The 23,447-nt window shown below is 46.5% G+C and overlaps 2 protein-coding genes across 4 annotated transcripts in view; one reads left to right on the forward strand and one right to left on the reverse strand.

The window, feature by feature from the left end:
• LOC139236054 (dedicator of cytokinesis protein 2-like) overlaps positions 1-23,447 on the reverse strand; it is a 1,544,097-nt gene that overhangs the window by 821,818 nt on the left and 698,832 nt on the right. The window lies entirely within an intron of this gene.
• Positions 1-23,447, forward strand: part of LOC139236091 (INSYN2B protein-like) — a 103,801-nt gene that overhangs the window by 18,169 nt on the left and 62,185 nt on the right. The window contains exon 2 of the mRNA XM_070866797.1: positions 1,842-1,916. Coding sequence (XP_070722898.1) covers positions 1,842-1,916 — 75 coding nt within the window. The remainder of the gene's footprint in view (positions 1-1,841; positions 1,917-23,447) is intronic.

Below are 23,447 nucleotides of genomic sequence, written 5' to 3' on the forward strand. Positions count from 1 at the left end.
TATTGCCAGGGTCTAAATGGCTGCTCTTCATGTTTCAGTAATGACGGTGTGCACTGGTCGATCATTCTCACCAATGTTCTCAGATTCCCCGAGGAGGTCTTTACGGGAATTACTTTACCCATTGGGAAAATGGGTCGGAATTAAGCCAAAATACATGGAAAGCAAACCGATTAAGATGATGTGGCGTGACCGGATAAAGATAAATGGCTTTGAAATGGCGCTCTCTGATATTAAGGTTAATCCCTTTTGTTGAACTAGCAGACGATGGAATTTCATACAACCTCACGCAGCCAGCCTGCACTCGCGTCAGCTCACCAATATCAATGAGGAAGGCAAGTGAGGTTGACGGACACAAATGGATAAGGAGCCGGAGGTTGAGCGAGGACTACGGATTTAGAAAGGGAAGCACAGTAGCACGGGGTGATCCTATTGTTTGGCAGAATGTGGGAGTAGGGACAGCTGTATGGGAATTCCAGAGACTACACTGCGTGAGCAGTGACTAACTCACACTGTCTGGCTGCAGGTCGTTCCGTCTTGTGTCCCAAGCATTATATTGTAGGTAGTTGGAAAAAAAGGAAAGACTTGCATTTAAACAGCGCCTTTCACAACCTCAGGACGTCCCAAAAGTGTTTTACAGCCAATGAAGTACTTTTGGAGTGTAGTCACTGTTGTAATGTCGGAAACGCAGCAGTCATTTTGCACACAGCAAGCTCCCACAAACAGCAATGTGATAATGATCGGGTAATCTGTTGTTAGTGATTTTGATTGAGGGATAAATATTGGCCAGGACACTGGGTATAACTCCCTTGCTCTGCTTCGAAATTGGGCGGACAGTGCAGTGCAGCACTGAGTGGCCACTGTATTGTCGGAAGAGAAGTAGTTTGCAGGAGACATTAGAACGAGTTCAGATGGTGTGATCAGGTGCTAAAGAAACCCATGCTGCTAAACGAAGAAGAAGAATTGGATAAATATATGAAGGGAAAAAAATATCACATAGCTAAGGGGAATGAACAGGGGAAGTGGAACTAATTGGATCGCTCCACCAAAGAGCCTTCAGCTGCCTAGGCCCTAAGCTCTGGAATTCCTTCCCTAAATCTCTCCGTCTCTCCCCTTTTCTTTCCTCCTTTAAGTCGCTCCTTAAAACCTACCTCTTCGCCCACGTTTTTGCCCATCTGACCTGACATCTCATTATTTGGCTCAGTGTCAAACTATTTTTATGAAAGCACACCTGGGAAACGCCTTGGGATGTTTTATTGCAATAAAGAAGCTGTATAAGTATAAGTCACTGTACTCAGTCCTCTGAACATGGAGGCTGAAGACCTTTTGAAATTTTCATGCCGGAGGGGAAACTGATCCCTGATCCCTGAATCCTGACTCCCAACTCCCTCAACTGACAGTAGGCACTGGACTTCCCAGCTTGTGTGGGCTGGAGGATCCCCGCCATGAATAATTTAATGATAGGACCTCCTGTTGACCCCAGGGGTCTGCACTGCAGGCCTTTGATCATTTCCGAGATTGTTGCCTGAGAATTGTCAGGGCTCCAAGGTCCCGATAATCATAAGAACATTCACAGAGTCGTCTAGCATGGAAGAAGGCCATTCTGCCCATTGTGCCTGCGCCGGCTCCTGGAAAGAGCTATCCCATTGGTCTCAATCCAAGGCCCAACCCCTGCCCCTGCTCTTTTCCCATAGCAACTATAAACCATCATAGATCAGTGCCTTCAGGAGAGAAGGAGTGGGGTGGGGAGGGGCGGCAGAGAGAGAAGGAGAATACTCTGCGTGTGTGTGTATGTGTGTGCACTGTCATTAGCTAAACGATTAATTGTGCGGTTTGTATTCCAGGAGACAATCCTACCGAACTGGGCAGGACATTGCGAATTGTGGAACCTGTCGGGACTGTGCCTGCATCATCTACAGGTAGACACACCTTCTCACTCCTCCGTCTAACTGTGCTGTGAGGCCGAGAGCCAATACCTTCGCTGGCCAAACAGTGCTCCAGTTAACCATGACAGTTCAGAGATAGATTTAGCTGCGTATGGCTCTGCTCGTTAGAGATATTAGGAATGCTTACACATGATTAAGCAGATACAGTCTCCGGGTATACAACCAATTCTCATCTATTTGTTGGCATTAATATAGATCGTTCATTAGGAAGGATTATCTTCTGATCGTTCCTGATAGCATAATAATTATTTATAAAATATACTCACTCATCCGGCAGTGGAGAAAGTAGAACAAAGTGAAATTTTTCAATAAAAATTACCCCTATTTTTTTAATTCATTCATGTGATGTGGGCGTCACCGGCAAGGCCGGCATTTATTGCCCACCCCTAATTGCCCCTTGAGAAGGTGGTGGTGAGCCGCCTTCTTGAACCGCTGCAGTCCGCGTGCTGAAGGTTCTCCCACAGTGGTGTTTGGAAGGGAGTACCGGGACTTTGACCCAGTGGCAATGAAGGAATGGCACTATCTTTCCCAGTCAGGATTGGGAGTGACTTGGAGGGGAACGTGCAGGTGGTGGTGTTTACATAGTAGGTATTGGTGCTGAAATGATTATTATACTTGGGAAATGTGATGCCGAATTTCATTAAAGGTGATAGCCTACATAACAACAGTGCTCCAAGTCAACTCTTCCAAGTAATGAATCGCACATGAAGAACTTTGATAAGTTTCCTAGAGATTTGGTGTGTATGAGCCAATGAAGTACTTTTGAAGTGTAGTCACTGTTGGAAAGCAGGAAACGCGGCAGCCAATTTGCGCACAACAAGCTCCCATAAACAGCAATGTGATAATGAAAAGATCATCTGTTTTTCAGTGATGTTGATTGAGGGATAAATATTGGCCCCAGACACCAGGGGTAACTCCCCTGCTCTTTTTTGAAATAGTGCCATGGGATCTTTTACGTCCACCTGAGAGAGCAGATGGGGCCTCAGTTTAACGTCTCATCCAAAGACGACACCTCCGACAGTGCAGCACTCCCTCAGCACTGCACTGGAGTACCAGCCTAGGTTTTTTGTGCTCACATCCCTGGAGTGGGACTTAAACCCACAACCTGCTGATTGAGATATGAGTGTGCTACCCACTGAGCCACAGCTGACACAGGATCAAAGCAGGATCAAACCAACCAGTGGTGGGGGGAATGGAGAGGGAGAGAGTGAGGAAGCAGGCTTTGGAACTTAAGGCACGACCACCAATGGCGGCCTGATTAAAATCGGGCTGCTCAAGAGGGCAGAATTAGAGGAGCACCGATAACTTGGAGGACTGTGGGACTGGAGGAGATTACAGAGATAGGGAGGCAAAATTTACTGATCCCAAAATTCCTCAGGATCTCCTGCCATAACTGCAGAGGGAGACTGGCGGAAAACCCTGGAAAACGACGGAAAGTCGTTCCGCAGGCTCTTATCATTTCCGCGTAGCTTCCCGCTTACCCCTGTCCATCCCTTACAAGGCCAATGATGCAATGGTGCATTGAGGGATTTATTACACGAGGAATTTCCTCTGCTTACGCTCAGCTGCGACATAGCGTGGGGGATGTCCGCCCAAGAGGTGTGGCTGTGGGCTCCACCGAAAGGGTCAAGGCCGAGGGAGCAGCCTGAGGACAGGGCTGCCTTGGGCAGCTACGTGGCAGAGATGTGCCTGAGTGGCCCTTAGTAATGGCCTGCCCTTCCCATTGCCGCAACATGCAGGGTTACGGACCTAGAACTGGAAAGTGGGACTAAGCTGCATAGCCGCTTGTTGGCCGGCGCGGACATGATGAGCCAAAATGGCCTCCTTCCGTGCTGTAAACTTCTATGATTATATAATTGCTCCTGTTTAACTTCATTGAGGTCAGTGCTGGAGGCCAGCAGGATCTCCAGCCATAGCTTATCACCCCACTCCAGCTAACCCTTAAAAAGGATGCTTACTAGTTCACAGAATCATAGAGGTTTACGGTACAGAAGGAGGCCGGCTGAAAAAGAGCTATTCAGCCTAATCCCACTTTCCAGCTCTAGGTCCGTAGCCCTGCAGGTTACGGCACTTCAAGTGCACATCCTGATACTTTTTAAATGTGATGAGGGTTTCTGCCTCTACCACGTTTTCAGGCAGTGAGTTCCAGAGCCCCACACCACTCTGGGTGAAAAATATTCTCCTCAACTCCCCTCGATCAACATCACTAAAACATTTTATCTGAGTCATTATCACCTTGCTGTTTGTGGGAGCGTTCAGCGTGAAAATTGGCTGCCGAGTTTACCACATTACAACAGTGACCACACTGTGCATCCCAGAGTACTTAAGGAAGTGGCCCTAGAAATAGTGGATGCATTGGTGATCATTTTCCAACAGTCTATCGACTCTGGATCAGTTCCTATGGACTGGAGGGTAGCTAATGTAATACCACTGTTTAAAAAAGGAGGGAGGGAGAAAGCGGGTAATTATAGACCGGTTAGCCTGACATCAGTGGTTGGGAAAATGTTGGAATCAATTATTAAGGATGAAATAGCAGCGCATTTGGAAAGCAGTGACAGGATCGGTCCAAGTCAGCATGGATTTATGAAAGGGAAATCATGCTTGACAAATCTTCTGGAATATTTTGAGGATGTAACTAGCAGAGTGGACAAGGGAGAACCAGTGGATGTGGTGTATTTGGACTTTTAAAAGGCTTTTGACAAGGTCCCACACAAGAGATTGGTGTGCAAAATCAAAGCACATGGTACTGGGGGTAATATACTGACGTGGACAGAGAACTGGTTGACAGACAGGAAGCAGAGAGTCAGGATAAACAGGTCCTTTTCAGAATGGCAGGCAGTGACTAGTGGGGTGCCGCAGGGCTCAGTGCTGGGGACCCCAGCTCTTTACAATATACATCAATGATTTGGATGAAGGAATTGAATGTAATATCTCCAAGTTTACAGATGACACTAAACTGGGTGGCGGTGTGAGCTGTGAGGGGGACGCTAAGAGGCTGCAGGGTGACTGAGACAGGTTAGGTGAGTGGGCAAATGCATGGCAGATGCAGTATAATGTGGATAAATGTGAGGTTATCCACTTTGGGGGAAAAACGTGAAGGCAGAATATTATCTGAATGGCGGCAGATTAGGAAAAGAGGAGGTGCAACGAGACCTGTGTGTCATGGTACATCAGTCATTGAAAGTTGGCATACAGCTACAGCATGCGGTAAAGAAGGCAAATGGTATGTTGGCCTTCATAGCTAGGGGATTTGAGTACAGGAACAGGAAGGTCTTACTGCAGTTGTACAGGGCCTTGGTGAGGCCTCACCTGCAATATTGTGTTCAGTTTTGGTCTCCTAATTTGAGGAAGGACATTCTTGCTATTGAGGGAGTGCAGCGAAGGTTCGCCAGACTGATTCCCGGGATGGCGGGACTGATATATGAGGAGAGACTGGATCAACTGGGCCTTTATACATTGGAGTTCTGAAGGATGAGAGGGGATCTCATACAAACATACAAGATTCTAACGGGACGGGAGAGGTTAGATGTCGGAAGGTTGTTCCCGATGTTGGGGAAGTCCAGAACCAGGGGACACAGTATTAGTATAAGGGGTAGGCCATTTAGGACTGAGATGAGGAGAATCTTCTTCACTCAGAGAGTTGTTAACCTGTGGAATTCCCTACCGCAGAGAGTTGATGATGCCAGTTCATTGATATATTCAAGAGGGAGTTAGATATGGCCCTTACGGCTGAGGGGATCAAGGGGTATGGAGAGAAAGCAGGAAAGGGGTACTGAGGGAATGATCAGCCATGATCTTATTGAATGGTGGTACAGGTTCGAAGGGCCGAATGGCCTACTCCTGCACCTATTTTCTATGTTTCTATGTGCTTAATTGGCTGTAAAGCGCTTTGGGACGTTCTCAGGTGGCGAAAGTCGCTATATAAATGCAACCCTGTGGTTGTCCAAACTGAGAACGGTTGACATGGCACAGGATGGAGTCACACCCGAGAAATCTCTGGTCTTCAAGGTCCTGTACCAGTTTGAATGGTGAAAAAATTACACACAGAGAGCAATGGCGTCCGAGCATAGGCTTTAATTCACACACTGATGCTGAGTTATATCTTATCTTGATTACAAAGGGTTAATTGGTCCAAATACAATCACTGTAATTATAATTCCACCACTGATAAGACTTGGCCCTTTTTGTTCCACTTGACGTTAAATACAGATCATCCTGCCAAGAACTGGATCAGAAATTAAGCAGCTTACAACATTTGTGGCTCAGGCTATTTAACTGTTAATCCTACAACTGAATCCTAATTATGATTGCGTGCAAAATATTCTTCACTTATAAAATGTGTTCACAGAATGTTCTATTTTATAAGGCAGTGCGAACCGGCACTGAGCCAGCAGCTGCTCCAGCCTGTACGTGGCATTGAACCGCAGAGCAACAAGACAGAGGGCTTGAAACTCCCCCTTTCTTGCAACGCTGTTAGTGCCTGCGGGGGGCGCTAATGGGGAAAGAATCACTTTTCGCCATAGCAGTGGAGGGCGCTACCGGCTTCCGAGAAATTGCCAGGGAGTTAGCGGAGGCGCAGCCATGGATAACCACGGGTGATGTCATCGCCGTACGCGGCAACCCCTTAGCGCCGCGCGACAGATATTGCCCCGTGTGGCTGGCGCGAACGGGTGTCAGCCCCAGCCTCGCGAGTCGCGAAGTGGGTCGGCCTCTGCTTTCGGGACAGAAGTAAAAGGGGAGGTCGCCAGTGCCCCAGTGGGACGCCATCTTGCCGACTCACCAGTCTCCAATGGCATGGCCTGGGCCGCCATCGTGCAGCCCCCGGTCGCACGCTGCCCTGGCAGGCCCAGTGGAGGCCATCAGAGGCCGTGCAGAGTGCACAGCGACCCTCCCCTTTAAGCGGAGGGGAGGGGCTCTGAAACACGTCACGCTACGTGGAGCACCCCGAAGAGGAAGTAGAGCGCGTGGGATTCTACTTCCTCTGAGGGGTGGTAAGGCCAATTCAGCAGCCGGGGCGGGACTGCTCCATGCAGGAACTACCGCCCCGAGCTGGTTAGTGCCCCCAAACGGGGCGCAGGGCATTTTCACCCACAGAGTGTGCAGGACCTAGACAACATTACTGATTGGGAAATAGATCAGGCAAGGTGAAGGACTGGGAGTTAAAAAGAGAGAGCCTCGAGTCAGGACCCTTACAGAGTGCAACTCACTGTCAGGACCTTATAGAGGGGGGGTTTTACCAGGAGGAGCCCTCAATCAGCGGCTTTTACCTTCCTCATTCTTAAAGAGGGACTCGCGTAATTTGTATCTCTTGCTGTGGCTCAGTGGGTACGTCTCGCCTCTGAATCATACGGTCATGGGTTCATAGAAAATAGGTGCAGGAGTAGGCCATTCGGCCCTTCGAGCCTGCACCGCCATTGAATGAGTTCGTGGCTGAACATGCAACTTCAGTACCCCATTCCTGTTTTCTCGCCATACCCCTTGATCCCCCTGGTAGTAAGGACTACATCTAACTCCTTTTTTAATATATTTAGTGAATTGACCTCAACAACATCCTGTGGTAGAGAATTCCACAGGTTCACCACTCTCTGGGTGAAGAAGTTTCTCCTCATCTCGGTCCTAAATGGCTTACCCTTTATCCTTAGACGATGACCCCTGGTTCTGGACTTCCCAACATTGGGAACATTCTTCCTGCATCTAACCTGTCTAAACCCGTCAGAATTTTAAACGTTTTTATGAGATCCCCTCTCATTCTTCTGAACTCCAGTGAATACAAGCCCAGTTGATCCAGTCTTTCTTGATATGTCAGTCCCGCCATCCCGGGATGTACAATTGTTGTAGTTCATCCATGCGGTCTCTAAATGTCTGCCATTGCCCATCCACAGTCAACCCCTTAAGTATCATTTGCCAATCTATCCTAGCCAATTCACATCTCATACCTTCAAAGTTACCCTTCTTTAAGTTCTGGACCATGGTCTTTCATTCTCCATCCTAATGTAGAATTCCACCATATTATGGTCACTCTTCCCCAAGGGACCTCGCACAACGAGATTGCTAATTAATCCTCTCTCATTACACAACACCCAATCTAAGATGGCCTCCCTAGTTGGTTCCTCGACATATTGGTCCAGAAAACCATCCCTTATGCATTCCAGGAAATCCTCCTCCACCATATTGTTTCCAGTTTGGTTAGCCCAATCTATATGCACATTAAAGTCACCCATGATAACTGCTGCACCTTTATTGCATGCACCCCTATTTTCCTGTTTGATGCCCTCCCCAACATCACTACTACTGTTTGGAGGTCTGTACACAACTCCCACTAGCGTTTTCTGCCCTTTGGTATTCCGTAGCTCCACCTATACCGATTCCACATCATCCAAGTTAATGTCTTTCCTTACAATTGCATTAATTTTCTCGTTAACCAGCAACGCCACCCCGCCTCCTTTTCCTTTCTGTCTATCCTTCCTAAATGTTGAACACCCTTGGATGTTGAGTTCCCAGCCTTGGTCACCCTGGAGCCATGTCTCCGTGATGCGAACCACATCGTATCCGTTAACTGCTATCTGCACAGTTAATTCGTCCACCTTTAATTCGTTCAAGTCTCACACTAGAAATCAATGCACAAAATCTCAGCCAATACTCCCAGTGCAATACCGAGGGAGTGCTGCACTGTTGAAGGCGCCGTCTTTCGGGTGGGACGTTAAACTGAGACGCCTGCTCCTCTCAGGTGGATGTAAAACATTCCAAAGATTTTATTTTGAAGAGGAGCAAGGGAGTTTTCCCTGGTTTCCTGGACAATATTTAACATCAATGTGTCATGTGTATCAGCGTGTGTGTATGTGTGAGTGTAAGTGTAAGTGTATTTGTGTGTGTGTGTGTGTGTATGAGTGAGTGTGGATGAGTGTGAGTGAGTGTGGATGAGTGTGTGAGTGTGAGTGTGTGTGAGTGTGAGTGGGTGACTGGGTGAGTGTGTGGGTGAGTGTGAGTGTGTTTGTGGGTGAGTGGGTGAGGGTGAGTGGGTGGGTGTGAGTGTGAGAGTGTGTGTGTGTGTGTGCGCGAGTGTGGGTGGGTGAGTGGGAGTGTGTGTGTGTGTGTGTGTGTGTGAGTGTGGGTGGGTGAGTGTGAGTGTGTGGGTGAGTGTGTGTGTGAGTGAGTGTGAGTGTGAGTGTGTAATTCATACAGCTCCAGAGTGGAACCAATATCCGAGATTATATGTTCTCTGTTTCCTCAAACTCCCGGGCGGTGATGCTCAATCAGCTGCCTCATGATTTAGTGACAATTCATTGAAGCACATGAGGCTTTACAATGAAAGGGTTCCGCCGTGCTAAGTTTCAAATTGATGCACTCTTTCATCAGGTAAAGTGCAAACACAGGGAGAAGAAACCACTGGTTCGTCCAACATAAGGGACCATCAGAATCAATTCAATCAGTTTGAATATATAAGGCAGTCTGGTAGTCCCAGCAGGTGCACCATTGGAGATTACAGGCGCGCAGTGCCTGATTTCCCGGGCTGCGCACTGAGCGATCCCACCACATGCTCCCATCAATCACCCCTGAGGAACAGGCTGGATCTACAATGGACGGAAAGTCACTGCTGTGCCTACAGTTCCTGCGAGCGCTGCTCCATTAGCATTGCCAATTATAGTTGGATGTATTCCTGGAGGTTTCTTGACAGGACGCTCCACCTCCCACTGCCTCACCCCACCCCCCCTCCCCCAACCCCCAAGCTCCCAACATTGGTCGCTCGATACGTCCATCCTCCTGACAAACTGTCTTCCCACACAAGTTGCATTCTTCATGATTACATGTGATTCTTGACTGTCAAGCAATTTTCTCCATCCAAGCCGCTACTTTTATAACTAATAAACTAAAGTAGAATCATAGAATAGAATGGTTACAGCACAGAAGGAGGCCATTCGGCCCCTCGAGCCTGTGCCAGCTCTCTAGGAGCACTTCAGCTAGTTCCACTCCCCTGTCCTTTCCCCAGTAGAATCACAGTAGTGCCCAAAGAAAATGGAAAAAAAAAACACAATTTCTCGCGGGTTTGTGCAAGAGTTTTCTCGCGGATTTGTGCTCGCAGCAGTGTCCTGGAGATGAATCTTCAATTCCCAGAGACTCCAGGGCAATCCTGGAGGGTTGGCAAACCTGGGTTCTGCCCAGGGAGCGCTAAGACTCACTACCAGCCCTGGAGAACAGACTGAACCTTAGATTAATCCCGCGATCAACATCAAATGATCTGGTCATTATCACATTGCTGTGTGTGGGAGCTTGCTGTGCGCAAATTGACTGCCGCGTTTCCTATGTTACCACACTTCAAAAAGTACTTCATTGGCTGTAAAGTGCTTTGGGATGTCCTGAGGTTGTGATAGGTGCTATATAAATAAAAGTCTTTCACTTTTTTTCTTTCATTTCCTTCCTACGTTGCAGTCTTTATCCTCAGATGATGCGTTATAATTTTACACCTCTGATGTGCCCTGTGGTTAATGTCCAATCGCTGCGTGTCTGATCAACTCTGGTGTACTTCATTGGCTATAAAGCGCTTCATAATATCTTGCGGTTGTGAAAGGCAACAACAACAGCGATTTGCATTTATATAGCGCCTTTAACGTAGTGAAACGTCCCAAGGTGCTTCACAGGAGTACACTAATTAATGATAAAAATTTGACACCGAGCCGCATAAATAGAAATTAGCGCAGGTGAGAGGTAGGTATTAAGGAGCGTCTTGAAGGAGGAAAGAGAGGTAGAGAGACGGAGAGATTTAGGCAGGGAGTTCCAGAGCTTGGGGCCTAGGCAACAGAAGGCACGGCCGCCAATGGTTGAGCGATTATAATTAGGGATGCTCAAGTGGGCAGAGCGCAGACATCTCGGGCAGTTGTAGAAGAGGCTATAAAAATGAAATTTCTTTCTTACGTGAAGAGTGTATAGAAATATAAATTGTCACAAGTTTGTATGAAATTCCTCTGTTTGCTCTTCAAAGTAAGGTATTAATCCAATTAAATTTATCACTGATATCCCTTAGCGCAATTTCAACCCCTGAACCGGTTGGTGAAAGTAGGCAGCAGATAAACAGACATCTTTTATCAAGATCAAGGGCTGTAATCTGAATAGTAAGGATAGACTGAGTGGAACTTCTCTGATTTATTGTTGCCTCAGAATATTAGAAAATGTGAAATTTAGCCCTTCATGGCTTTCAATTTGTGTCAATCTCCCCAGTCAGAAGTTCTGCAAAAATTCTGCCTGATCCACCAGAGGTGGTTGTCAAGCAGGATCCCAGAACATTCATTCATCCGCTCATCCCTGTACTTGATGTCTTACAGAAAACATGCCTCCCTTGCAGCAGGGAATGCGCCTGAGGGAACAATGTTTCATTCTTTAAATAATGAGTGGCGAGGTTAGCACAGGATAGTGCCTGCACGTGTGTGTGTGTGTGTGTGAGAGAAAGAGAAGGTGTCGCATACTTGGGATGTCCAAAAATCGTAGCCTGCAACAGGGGAACTCTGGGAAAAAAAATCCTGCTTTATATTCTTATGCACCTTCTACTCCTGAATTTGTTCCGTGCTGCAGTAAGACCTCCATCTGTCTTGTCTGATCAAAAGGAACACTTTCGTCTAATTTGGATAATAATGAGTGGCTGGCTCAAAGCCAATGACCTTCTCCCCCCCCCCCGAGCAGAGCCAGCATCGAGGCTCCTTGGGATGGGAGGCAGCGGGGGGAGGTGAACGCACTTAGTGTCGGGGCCAAGTATAAACATTACTCACCGCCGGTGCAAATGGCATCGGTGGCACCGTGCCACCAGCGCCACTGTGACGCTTGGAGAGCAGCCATAAATATCGGTTCAAGGCCGGGATTGAAGGTTATAAGAGGCTCCTCACATATTCTACGGTGTGCTGCTGTGTACATGGGATGCGTCACGCCTTGAATACACCTGGTGAGGGTGGAATGGTGTGGGGCTGTAGGCTTAACTTAACGTCCTGGAATTTCAGTCAATTCATTTCAATAACAGGGTGAGAACTTCCACAGGCTTGTTTAAAAATAAAAGCACATGGCGATCCTGGGCTGTAAAAATAGGACATAGAGTACAAGGGAGTTAGGCTAAAGCTTTATAAAACCACCTGGAGTATTGTGTCCCATTCTGGGCACCACACTTGAGGAAGGATCGCAAGGCCTTTGGAGAGGAGATTTATTAGAATGGTACCAGGGATGAGGGGAGAGACTGGAGAACCTGGAACTGTTTTCCTTAGAGCAGAGAAGGTTAAGGGGCGATTTAATAGAGGCGTTCAAAATTGTGAGGGGTTTAGACGGAGGGAAATAAGGAGAAACTGTTTCCACTGGCAGAAGGGCCGGTAACCAGGGGACACTGATTTAACATAATTGACAAAAGAACCAGAGAGGAGGTGAAGAGTAATTTTGTTTTTTCACGCAGCAAGTTGTGGTCTGGAATGCACTGTCTGAGAGGGCGGTGTAAGCGATTCAACAGAACTTTAAAAAGAGAATTAGAAAGGAGAAAAGAGGAAAGTGCAGGGGGAGTGGGACTAATTGGATAGCTGTTGCAAAGAGTTGGCAAGGACTCGGTGGACCAAATGGCCTCCTTCTGTGCGGTAAGATTTTTTGCTGTCCTCGATTTCTTTTCCCACATCTCCAACGCCCCACTGCACACCACAGTCACAACATTTGTTTGATGGTGCAGTGCCGGCTTCACAGGGTAGATGACATCTTCTCTCTCCCTGCTTTCTTCTGCACTCAGTGTCAGGAAAGAGCAACTGAACATGGGCATGTGGCTGCACATTCTACAGCAACAAGCCAAGTGAGGCTGAAGGGAGCATTGGCACCACACTGAGAGTACAGAGGCACGATGAAAATCATCAGTGCTGCCTGTCATTAATCTTCATCTCTGTGCCTCCCTTGTCTGCACTTTCTCCCACGTAGCTCAGCAGTTTTAGCCGTGCAAGGGCCAAAACATTAAGAAATAACTGAATAATTAACCAGCAATTAATCACGGCCGCCAATGCTCGCTGGAAGAAAAGCTACATTTGTTAGAGGATACGGTAGCACGCTGGTTACGTTACTGGATTAGCAATACAGAGGCCTGGGCTTATGATCAGGAGACATGAGTTCAAATGGCCCTAGCAAGCCACTCAGTTGTATTTAAGAAGGCGGCTCACCACCTCCTTCTCGACGGCAATTAGGGATGGACAATAAATGCCGGCCTTGCCAGCGACACCCACATCCCATGAACGAATATTTTTTTTTTTGAACTCATTCACTGCACACTGTTCACACCCTCTACTTTCCTACTCTCCTCTACTGAAGGTGCAGACTTAACAACAACAAGAAGAACTTGCATTTATATAGCTCCTTTAATATAGTAAAATGTTTCACAGGAGACATTATCAGACAAAATTTGAAACCGAGGAGATATTAGGGCAGGTGAACAAAATTCTTACTCAAAGAGGTAGGTTTTAAGAAGCATCCTAAAAGAGGCGAGAGAGAGGTCGAGAGGTGGAGAGGTTCAGGGAGGGAATTCCAGAGCTCAGGATGTTGGCAGCTGAAGGCACAGCCGCCGATAATGGAGGGATGGAGATTGGGGATGAGCAAGAGGCCAGAATTGGAGGAGTGCAGAGATCTCGGTGTGTTGCAGGGTTGAAGTTGTACCCTCTCAGCTCTGGTATCACCCTTGTATATCTATTTTGCACCTTCTGCAGTGCCTCTATATCCTTTTTGTAATGTGGAGACCAGAATTGTGCACAGCACTCCAAGCTTTTTCCACGCTCGTGGGTTCCGTTGTGTCAAGAAAGATTGCACAGACTATGTCCTTTTCTCTAGAACAGAGAAGACTGAGAGGTGACCTGATAGAGGTCTTCACCATTTTGAAGGGGTTCGACAGGGCAGGAATAGAGACATTAAACCGAGGCCCCATTTGCTCTCTCAAGTGAATGTAAAAGATCCCATGACACTATTTAGAAGAAGAGCAGGGGGGGTTATCCCGGGTGTCCTGGCCAATATTTATCCCTCTAATAACATAACAAAAACAGATTATCTGGTCATTATCACATTGCTGTTTGTGGGAGCTTGCTGTGCGCAAATAGCTGCTGCAGTTCGTACATTACAACAGTAACTACACATTTTTTAAAAAGTACTTAATTGGCTGTAAAGCATTTTGATCATCCTGAGGTCATGAAAGGCGCTATATAAATTCTTTTAGGAGTCGGTATTAGAATGATTGCTCTTTTTTATATATATTAATGATCTGTCCTGGGTATTGAGAGTATAGGTTTGGAGATTATACAATGCTTGGAAATGGATAAACAGTGAGAAAGATAGTAGCAGACTTCAGGAGTTCAGCAACTGGTGAAATGGGCAGACACATGGCAGATACAATTTAATGCAGAGAAGAGTTAAGTGATGCATGTTGGAAGGAGGAATGAGGAGAGGCAATATAAACTAAATGGTACAACTTTAAAAGGGTGCTAGAACAAAGAGACCTGGGACCTCATACAAAAATCTTTGAAGATGGCCAGACCAGTGGATAAGGTTGTTAAGAACGCATATGGGAATGTTGGCTTTATAAATAGAGGCATAGAGTACAAAAGTAGGGAAGCTATGCTAAACCTTTATAAGACACTGATTTGGCCTCCGCTGGAGTATTGTGTCCAATTCTGGGCACCACACTTTAGGAAGGATGTCAAAGCCTTGGAGAGGGTGCAGTGGAGATTCACCAGAATTATACCATGGATGAGGGACTTGTTATGTCCAATTGCACTGATGCACTGCAGCAACTCGCCAAGGCTTCTTCGGCAGCACCTCCCAAACCCACGATCTCAACCACCTAGAAGGACAAGGGCAGCAAGTGCATGGGAACACCACACCTCTACGTTCCCCTCCAAGTTACACACAATGTTGACTTGGAAGTATATCGCCGTTCCTTCATCGTCGCTGGGTCAAAATCCTGGAACTCCCTCCCGAACAGCACTGTGTGGGAGCACCTTCACCACACGGACTGCAGAGGTTCAGGAAGGCGGCTCACCACCACCTTCTCAAGGGCAATTAGGGATGAGCAATAAATGCTGGCCTTGCCAGCGATGCACACATCCCATGAACGAATTTTAAAACAATCCGACAGCTTCATGGTCACTTTTACTGACGTTAGCTTTTTATCTCCAGAAATAAAATAAAAATTAAAACTGAATTCAAATTCTCAACCAGCCATGGTAGGATTCGGACTCGCCTTATACTGGATTATTAGTCCAGTAACATAACCACTTCATCACCGTAGCCCTGTTAGCGAGTAACTGAGGGCAGTTGTAGGATAACTGAAGTCTGGAATGTGCTCAATTTATTTTTCTCGCACGTCTCAGTCACACTGATTGAAAGCGTAACTCAGTCAAACACGCAGGCCGAGAAATTCGATGCTTAAAGGCCAGTTTTGTAGAGAAAATGGCAGCCGCCTTGATTCTGCCCACTGCCGATACCGCGCTTGCCACAAGTATTTTAAATACCAGTAGCGTGATGTCAATCGGCGTGCAATGCCACAATGACGCAGACTCATCAATTTTGGACATCGCCGTTCCTCTTACTGCCCTTTCCAAAGCACGCCTGTGCGTGCAGCCGTTGACAGCGCGTAGAGCCAGGAGAAAGTGGCAGTGAGCGACAACCCGTACATAAACAGCTACTGAGATAACGGCTAACAGGTGGTCATGCCTTCTATTGCTGTGGCCCCAAGCTCTGGAACTCCCTGCCTGAACATCTCAGCCTCTCTACCTCTCTTTCCTCCTTCAAGATACTCCTTAAAACCTACCTCTTTGACCAAGCCTTTGATCTCCTGCCCTAATACCTACTTATACGACTCAGTGTCAATTTTTTAAATCTCATAAAGCGCCTTGGGATGTTTCACTATGTTAAAAGTGCTATATAAATATAAGTGGAGCGACGTGATTGGGGCCCAGGAGAGGCGTGAGTTCAGGGCCCAGAAGAGGCGAGGCCCCTGGGGCAACAAAGGCCAGCCCACACTGCGATATGTGTGCGCACTAGGTCTGTGCAGCAGAGCTGGTCTCTAGTCATCTTGGTTCATCCTTGCCACTGGACCAAGACCTAGTTCTGTCAAGCCCGTGTGGTGGCTGGTGTGCAACGGCCACCACACGTTAAAAAAGTCTACGCACAGGCATCTTCCACCCTTCAACATGTACTACGGGATCTGGAAGATCAGGTCCTTCATTAAAACATCTGTGAACTCATCCTTTTTTGGCGTGGAAGCAAGTCATCCTTGATACGACGGACCGCCTAAGAAGAAGCAGACATTTAGAGACCGCATGGATGAACCACAACAATTGTACATCCCTGTCTGGCGTTAAAATAAAAAAGGGAAGGTGGCTCAACCGTGACTATCAAGGGAAATCAGGGATAGTATTAAAGCCAAGGAAGTGGCATACAAATTGGCCAGAAATAGCAGTGAACCTGGGGACTGGGAGAAATTTAGAACTCCGCAGAGAAGGACAAAGGGTTTGATTAGGGCAGGGAAAATAGAGTATGAGAGGAAGCTTGCAGGGAACATTAAGACGGACTGCAAAGGTTTCTACAGATATGTAAAGAGAAAAAGGTCAGTAAAGACAAACGTAGGTCCCCTGCAGTCAGAATCAGGGGAAGTCATAACGGGGAACAAAGAAATGGCAGACCAATTGAACAAGTACTTTGGTTCGGTATTCACTAAGGAGGACACAAACAACCTTCCGGATATAAAAGAGGTCAGAGGGTCTAGCAAGAAGGAGGAACTGAGAGAAATCCTTATTAGTCGGGAAATTGTGTTGGGGAAATTGATGGGATTGAAGGCCGATAAATCCCCAGGGCCTGATGGACTGCATCCTAGAGTACTTAAGGAGGTGGCCTTGGAAATAGCGGATGCATTGACAGTCATTTTCCAACATTCCATAGACTCTGGATCAGTTCCTATGGAGTGGAGGGAGCCAATGTAACCCCACTTTTTAAAAAAGGAGGGAGAGAGAAAACAGGGAATTATAGACCGGTCAGCCTGACATCAGTAGTGGGTAAAATGATGGAATCAATTATTAAGGATGTCATAGCAGCGCATTTGGAAAGAGGTGACATGATAGGTCCAAGTCTGCATGGATGTGTGAAAGGGAAATCATGCTTGACAAATCTTCTGGAATTTTTTGAGGATGTTTCCAGTAGAGTGGACAAGGGAGAACCAGTTGATGTGGTATATTTGGACTTTCAGAAGGCTTTCGACAAGGTCCCACACAAGAGAGTAATGTGCAAAGTTAAAGCACATGGGATTCGGGGAAGTGTGCTGACATGGACTGAGAACTGGTTGTCAGATGGGAAGCAAAGAGTAGGAGTAAATGGGTACTTTTCAGAATAGCAGGCAGTGACTAGTGGGGTACCGCAAGGTTCTGTGCTGGGGCCCCAGCTGTTCACATTGTACATTAATAATTTGGACGAGGGGATTAAATGTAGTATCTCCAAATTTGCGGGTGACACTAAGTTCGGTGGCACTGTGAGCTGCGAGGAGGATGCTATGAGGCTGCAGAGTGACTTGGATAGGTTAGGTGAGTGGGTAAATGCATGGCAGATGAAGTATAATGTGGATAATTGTGAGGTTATCCACTTTGGTGGTATAAAAACAGAGAGACAGACTATTATCTGAATGGTGACAGATTAGGAAAAGGGGAAGTGCAACGAGACCTGGGTGTCATGGTACATCAGTCATTGAAGGTTGGCATGCAGGTACAGCAGGCGGTTAAGAAAGCAAATGGCATGTTGGCCTTCATAGCGAGGGGATTTGAGTACAGGGGCAGGGAGGTGTTACTACAGTTGTACAGGGCCTTGGTGAGGCCACACCTGGAGTATTGTGTACAGTTTTGGTCTCTTAACTTGAGGAAGGACATTCTTGCTATTGAGGGAGTGCAGCGAAGGTTCACTAGACTGATTCCCGGGATGGCGGGACTGACATATCAAGAAAGACTGGATCAACTGGGCTTGTATTCACTGGAGTTCAGAAGAATGAGAGGGGATCTCATAGAAACGTTTAAAATTCTGATGGGTTTAGACAGGTTCGATGCAGGAAGAATGTTCCCAATGTTGGGGAAATCCAGAACCAGGGGTCACAGTCTAAGGATAAGGGGTAAGCCATTTAGGACCGAGATGAGGAGAAACTTCTTCACCCAGAGAGTGGTGAACCTGTGGAATTCTCTACCACAGAAAGTTGTTGAGGCCAATTCACTAAATATATTCAAAAAGGAGTTTGATGTAGTCCTTACTACTCGGGGGATCAAGGAGTATGGCGAGAAAGCAGGAATGGGGTACTGAAGTTGCATGTTCAGCCATGAACTCATTGAATGGCGGTGCAGGCTCGAAGGGCCGAATGGCCTACTCCTGCACCTAGTTTCTATGTTTCTATAAGATAAATGCACATTGTTGTAATTACGGAGAGAACAGACAATGAACTTGGTGTGAAAACTGCTTCTAACGAGATGCATCAAATCTCCCCCCTGGTCATTCAAACATTACGGTAAATACTTTTAAAATAAACTATACTCTACTACAGTTTTTTTTCCCATTCATAGCCGGCAAGGCTAGCATTTATTGGCCGTCCCTAATCGTCCTTGAGAAACTGCTAATGGACACAACTCTCTGATCTATTCGTCAATAGTTACGAACGAAAGCTTTTTTTGTTGTTTAATAAACTGCCCGCTCCCCTCCTCCAGCACAAGACTTTCCGGAACATTCCACACCCAAAATAACAATGGCGACCCTCAGCTCAAACGAGCGAAGATGTCGGCAAAATAAAAGTGCCAAATATTTCATTTCACCTGAAAAAGCTTCTACCAGAAAGAGGGAGATTTATTTATTTTTTTCTGCTGTTTGAACCCTCACTGCCCGCAGCAGACTTTACTTTACATACCCGCATTTTTTTTCCCTTCAGATCTTGGCAGTCAGCAATTGCTCACAGCCCTTGTCAAGAGCTGCCCTTCAATGCACTGATGAATAATGCAGATGGCACTGACCTCTGTTCAATGATCAGAAACCAAACAGGAGAAGCTTTTCCATTTCTGAAATGAGCATTCAGTATACCTTTAAAGTCCTCCGTTCCACTACATTGAGAGAGAGGGGAGAGATCCACACACACACACAGACACACATATGTAGCAAGGCACTTAGAAAATAATAATCGGATTGGGTAGAGTCAACATAGATTTATAAAAGCAAAATCATGTTTGACAAATCTGTTCAGAGTTTTTTGAGATTCTGACTAGCAGAATAGATAAGAGGGGACCAATGGATATGATGTATTTGGATTTTTAGAAGGCATTCGATAAGGTGCTACACAAGAGGTTATTGAGCAAAATTAGGGCTGATGAGATTAGGAGTAATATACTAGCATGGATTGAGGATTGGTTAATGGACAGTAAACAGAGAGTAGGAATAAACGGCTCATTTTCAGGTTGGCAGGCTGTAACTAGCAGGGTGCTGCAAGGATCGGTGCTTGGGTCCCATCTATTCACAATCTATATCAATGATTTGGATGGGGGGACCAAATGTAATGTATCTAAGTTTGCTGATGATGAGGAAACATTACAGGGACATCCTCAAAGCCTCCCTGATAAAGTGCAACATCCCCACTGACACCTGGAAGTTCCTGGCTAAAGACCGCCCTAAGTGGAGGAAGTGCATTCAGGAGGGCGCTGAGCACCTCGAGTCTCATCGCCGAGAGCATGCAGAAAACAAGCGCAGGTAGAGGAAAGAGCGTGCAGCAAACCAGTCCCCACCTCCCCTTCCCTCAACGACTATCAGCCTCACCTGTGACAGGGATTGCGGTTCTCGTATTGGACTGTTCAGCCACCTAAGAACTCATTTTAAGAGTGGAAGCTATTCCTCCTCGATTCCGAGGGACTGCCTATGATGATGAGGTGGGGATGTAAGTTGTGAAGAGGATGCAAAGAGTCTTCAAGGGGATATAGACAGGCTAAGTGAGTGGGCAAGAACATGGCAAATGGAATATAAGGTGGAGAAATGTGAATTTAGACACTTTTGTAGGAAAAATAGAAAAGCAGAGTATTTTTTAAATGGTGAGAGATTGGAAAGTGTTGGTGTTCAGAGGGACCTGGGTGTCCTTGTACATGAATCACTGAAAGTTAACATGCAGGTACAGCAAGCAATAAAGAAAGCAAATGGTATGTTGGCCTTTATTACGAGGATTTGCGTATAAGAGTAAAGACTTCTTACTGCAATTATACAGGGCCTTGGTGAGACCATACCTGGGGTATTGTGTTCAGTTTTGGTCTCCTTAATTAATAAAGGATATACTTGACATAGAGGGAGTGCAACAAAGGTTTACCAGACTGATTCCTGGAATGGGGAGACTGTCCTAGGAGGAGAGATTGAGTGGACTAGGCCCAGTCAGCATTGACACGATGGGCCCAGGAAGGCCTTCTTCCGTGCCGTAAATTTCTATGATTCTATGATATTCTCTAGAATTTAGAAGAATGAGAGGTGAGTTCATTGAAACATACAAAATTCATACAGGGCTTGACAGGGTAGATGCAGGGAGGATGTTTCCTCTGGCTGGGGAGTCTAGAACCAGAGGTCACAGTCTCAGAATAAGGGGCCGGCCATTTAGGACTAAGATGAGGAGAACATTCTTCACTCAGAGGGTGGTGAATTCTCTACCTCAGAGGGCTGTCTTTGAGTATATTCAAGACAGAGATCGATAGGTTATTGGATATTAAGGGAATGAAGGGATGTGTGGATAGTGCAGGCAAGTGGAGTTGAGGTAGATCAGCCATGATCTTATTGAATGCAGAGCAGGCTCGAGGGGCTGGAGGGCCTGCTCCTGCTTCTATTTCTTATGTTCTCATGTTCTTATGTAGAGAAAGGCGGCATGATTTACAGTTAAACATGCATCTTCACCCAGTGACTCAAAGAGGAGTCCAACACGTGTTCTATTGCCTTTACTTGAAGAGTGAACTTGTCACAGTGAGCAAGCAGACCAGACTAGAATAAAGATGTATGTGTCTGGTATGGAAGGTATGGCAAATTTTGGTAAGAAGAACAAGGAGAGGCAATATAAGCTAAAGGGTACAATCTTAGAGTGTATGCGTGAAAAGAGAGAACTGGGGGTATATGTGCACAAATCGTTGAAGGTGGCAGGCAGGTTGAGGAAGCTGTTAAAAAAGCTTATCGGATCCTGGGCTTCGTAAATAGAATCAGAGAGTACAAATGCAAGGAAGTTGTGCTAAACCTTTATATTATTAGATATTATGATGAACCTTTATAAAACACTGCATCGGCCTCAACTGGAGTATTGTGTCCACTTCTGGACCCCGCACTTTAGGAAGCATGTGAGGGCCTTGGAGAGGGTGCGAAAAAGAATTACGAGAACGATTCCAGGGATGAGTGACTTCAGTTACGTGGATAGACTGAAGAAGCTGGGGAAGTTCTCCTTAGAGCAGAGAAGGTTGAGAGAAGATCTGATCGAGGTGTTCAAAATCATGAGGGGACGAGACAGAATAGATTAGAAAGAAACTGCTCCCATTGGCGGAAGGGTCGAGAACCAGAGGACACAGATTTAAGGTGATTGGCAAAAAAACCAAAGGCGACATCAGGAAAAACGTTTTTACTCAGCAATTGGTGGCATACCACTGCAATGTACAGCGCGAGCTAATGCAGGAGGGCGACGGCAGTGAAGGGGGACGTCATCAAGGTCCAGGTCGGTGATTGGGGCGTGGGCAGATACAGCAGGAGCGGCGAGATCGGGGGCGAAGGAGCGGCGAGAGATTGTAGAGGGACGTGATCAGGACCGAGGAGAGGCGAGAGTTCAGGGCCAGAAGAGGCGAGGGCCCAGGGGCAGCACGGGCCAGCCCACACTGCGATATGTGTGCGCACTAGGTCTGTGCAGCAGAGCTGGTCTCCAGTTGTCTTGGTTAACCCTTGCCACTGGACCAAGACCTAGCTCTGTCAAGCCCGTGTGGTGGCTGGTGTGCAACGGCCACCACACGTTAAAAAAATCCACGCACAGGCATCTTCCACCCTTCAATATGTAGTTCGCGACCTGGAATATTAGGTCCTTCATTGAAACACTTGTGAACTCATTCTTTTTTGGCGTGGTAGCAAGTCATCCTCGCTTCGAGGGACTGCCTATGATGATGATGGGTTAGGATCTGGAATGCACCTGCCTGGCAGGGTGCTGGAGGCAGACTCAATCACGACTTTCAAAAGGGAATTGGATAAGTACCTGAAGAAAAATAAATTTGCAGGACTACGGGGAAAGAACGGGATAATGGGACAAGCTGAAGTGCTCTTGCAGAGAGCCGGCACAGACTCGAAGGGCCGTATGATCTACTTCTGTGCTGTAACCGTTCTTTGATTCTATAAAATGGAAGGTCATACGAAGGTACAAATGACTGCCATCTCTTCCTCCTTATTCTTTCAGATATACCATAGCCTTTTTTACCCTTTAAACTATTTGTAGAGATGTTTTCAAGAACAAAATGACAAATGGCCACATTTTCTGCGAACAGAAGTTCAAGAACTGCAAATTCCAAATCATTATCCACTGCCGTCTACCATGCGACCTCTACGCTCTGAAGCTTTATCACAAGAATCTTACTGCACTGCTGTGTTTAACTACTAACCATCAACAAGCCAACTTAGAACAACAACAACTTACATAAGGAAGAGGAGCAGGAGTCGGCCATTTGGCTCCTCGAGCCTGTTCTGCCAATAAATAAGATCATGGCTGATCTGATCCTGGGCTCAGCTCCACTTCCCTGCCCGCTCCCCATAACCCTTCACCCTCTTATCGTTCAAAAATCTGTCTACCTCCACCTTAAATATATTCAATGACCCAGCCTCCAAAGCTCCCTGAGGAAGAGAATTCCACAGATTTACGGCCCACTGAGAGAAGAAATTCCTTCTCATCTCAGTTCTAAATAGGCGACCCCTTATTCTGAAACCTATACCCCCATGAGGGGAAACATCCTCTCTGCATCTACCCTGTCAAGCCCCCTCAGAATCTTATATGTTTCAATAAGAGCACCTTTCATTCTTCTAAACTCCAATGAGTATAGGCCCAAAGTTTCTTCATAAGTCAACTCCATCATCTCAGGAATCAACCTCGTGAAAACGCTGGAATCAATTATTAAAGATGTAATAGCGGCGCATTTGGAAAGCAGTGACAGGATTGGTCCAAGTTAGCATGGATTTATGAAAGGGAAATCATGCTTGACAAATCTTCTAGAATTTTTTGAGGATGTAACTAATAGAGTGGATAAGGGAGAACCAGTGGATGTGGTGTATTTGGACTTTCAAGAGGCTTTTGACAACGTCCCACACAAGAGATTAGTGTGCAAAATTAAGGCACATGGGATTGGGGGTAATGTATTGACGTGGATAGAGAACTGGTTGGCAGACAAGAAGCAAAGAGTAAGAATAAACGGGTCCTTTTCAGAATGGCAGGCAGTGACTAGTGGGGTACCGCAAGGTTCAGGGCTG

This window comes from Pristiophorus japonicus, chromosome 2 (assembly GCF_044704955.1).
Source record: "Pristiophorus japonicus isolate sPriJap1 chromosome 2, sPriJap1.hap1, whole genome shotgun sequence".
Classification (NCBI taxonomy): domain Eukaryota; kingdom Metazoa; phylum Chordata; class Chondrichthyes; family Pristiophoridae; genus Pristiophorus; species Pristiophorus japonicus.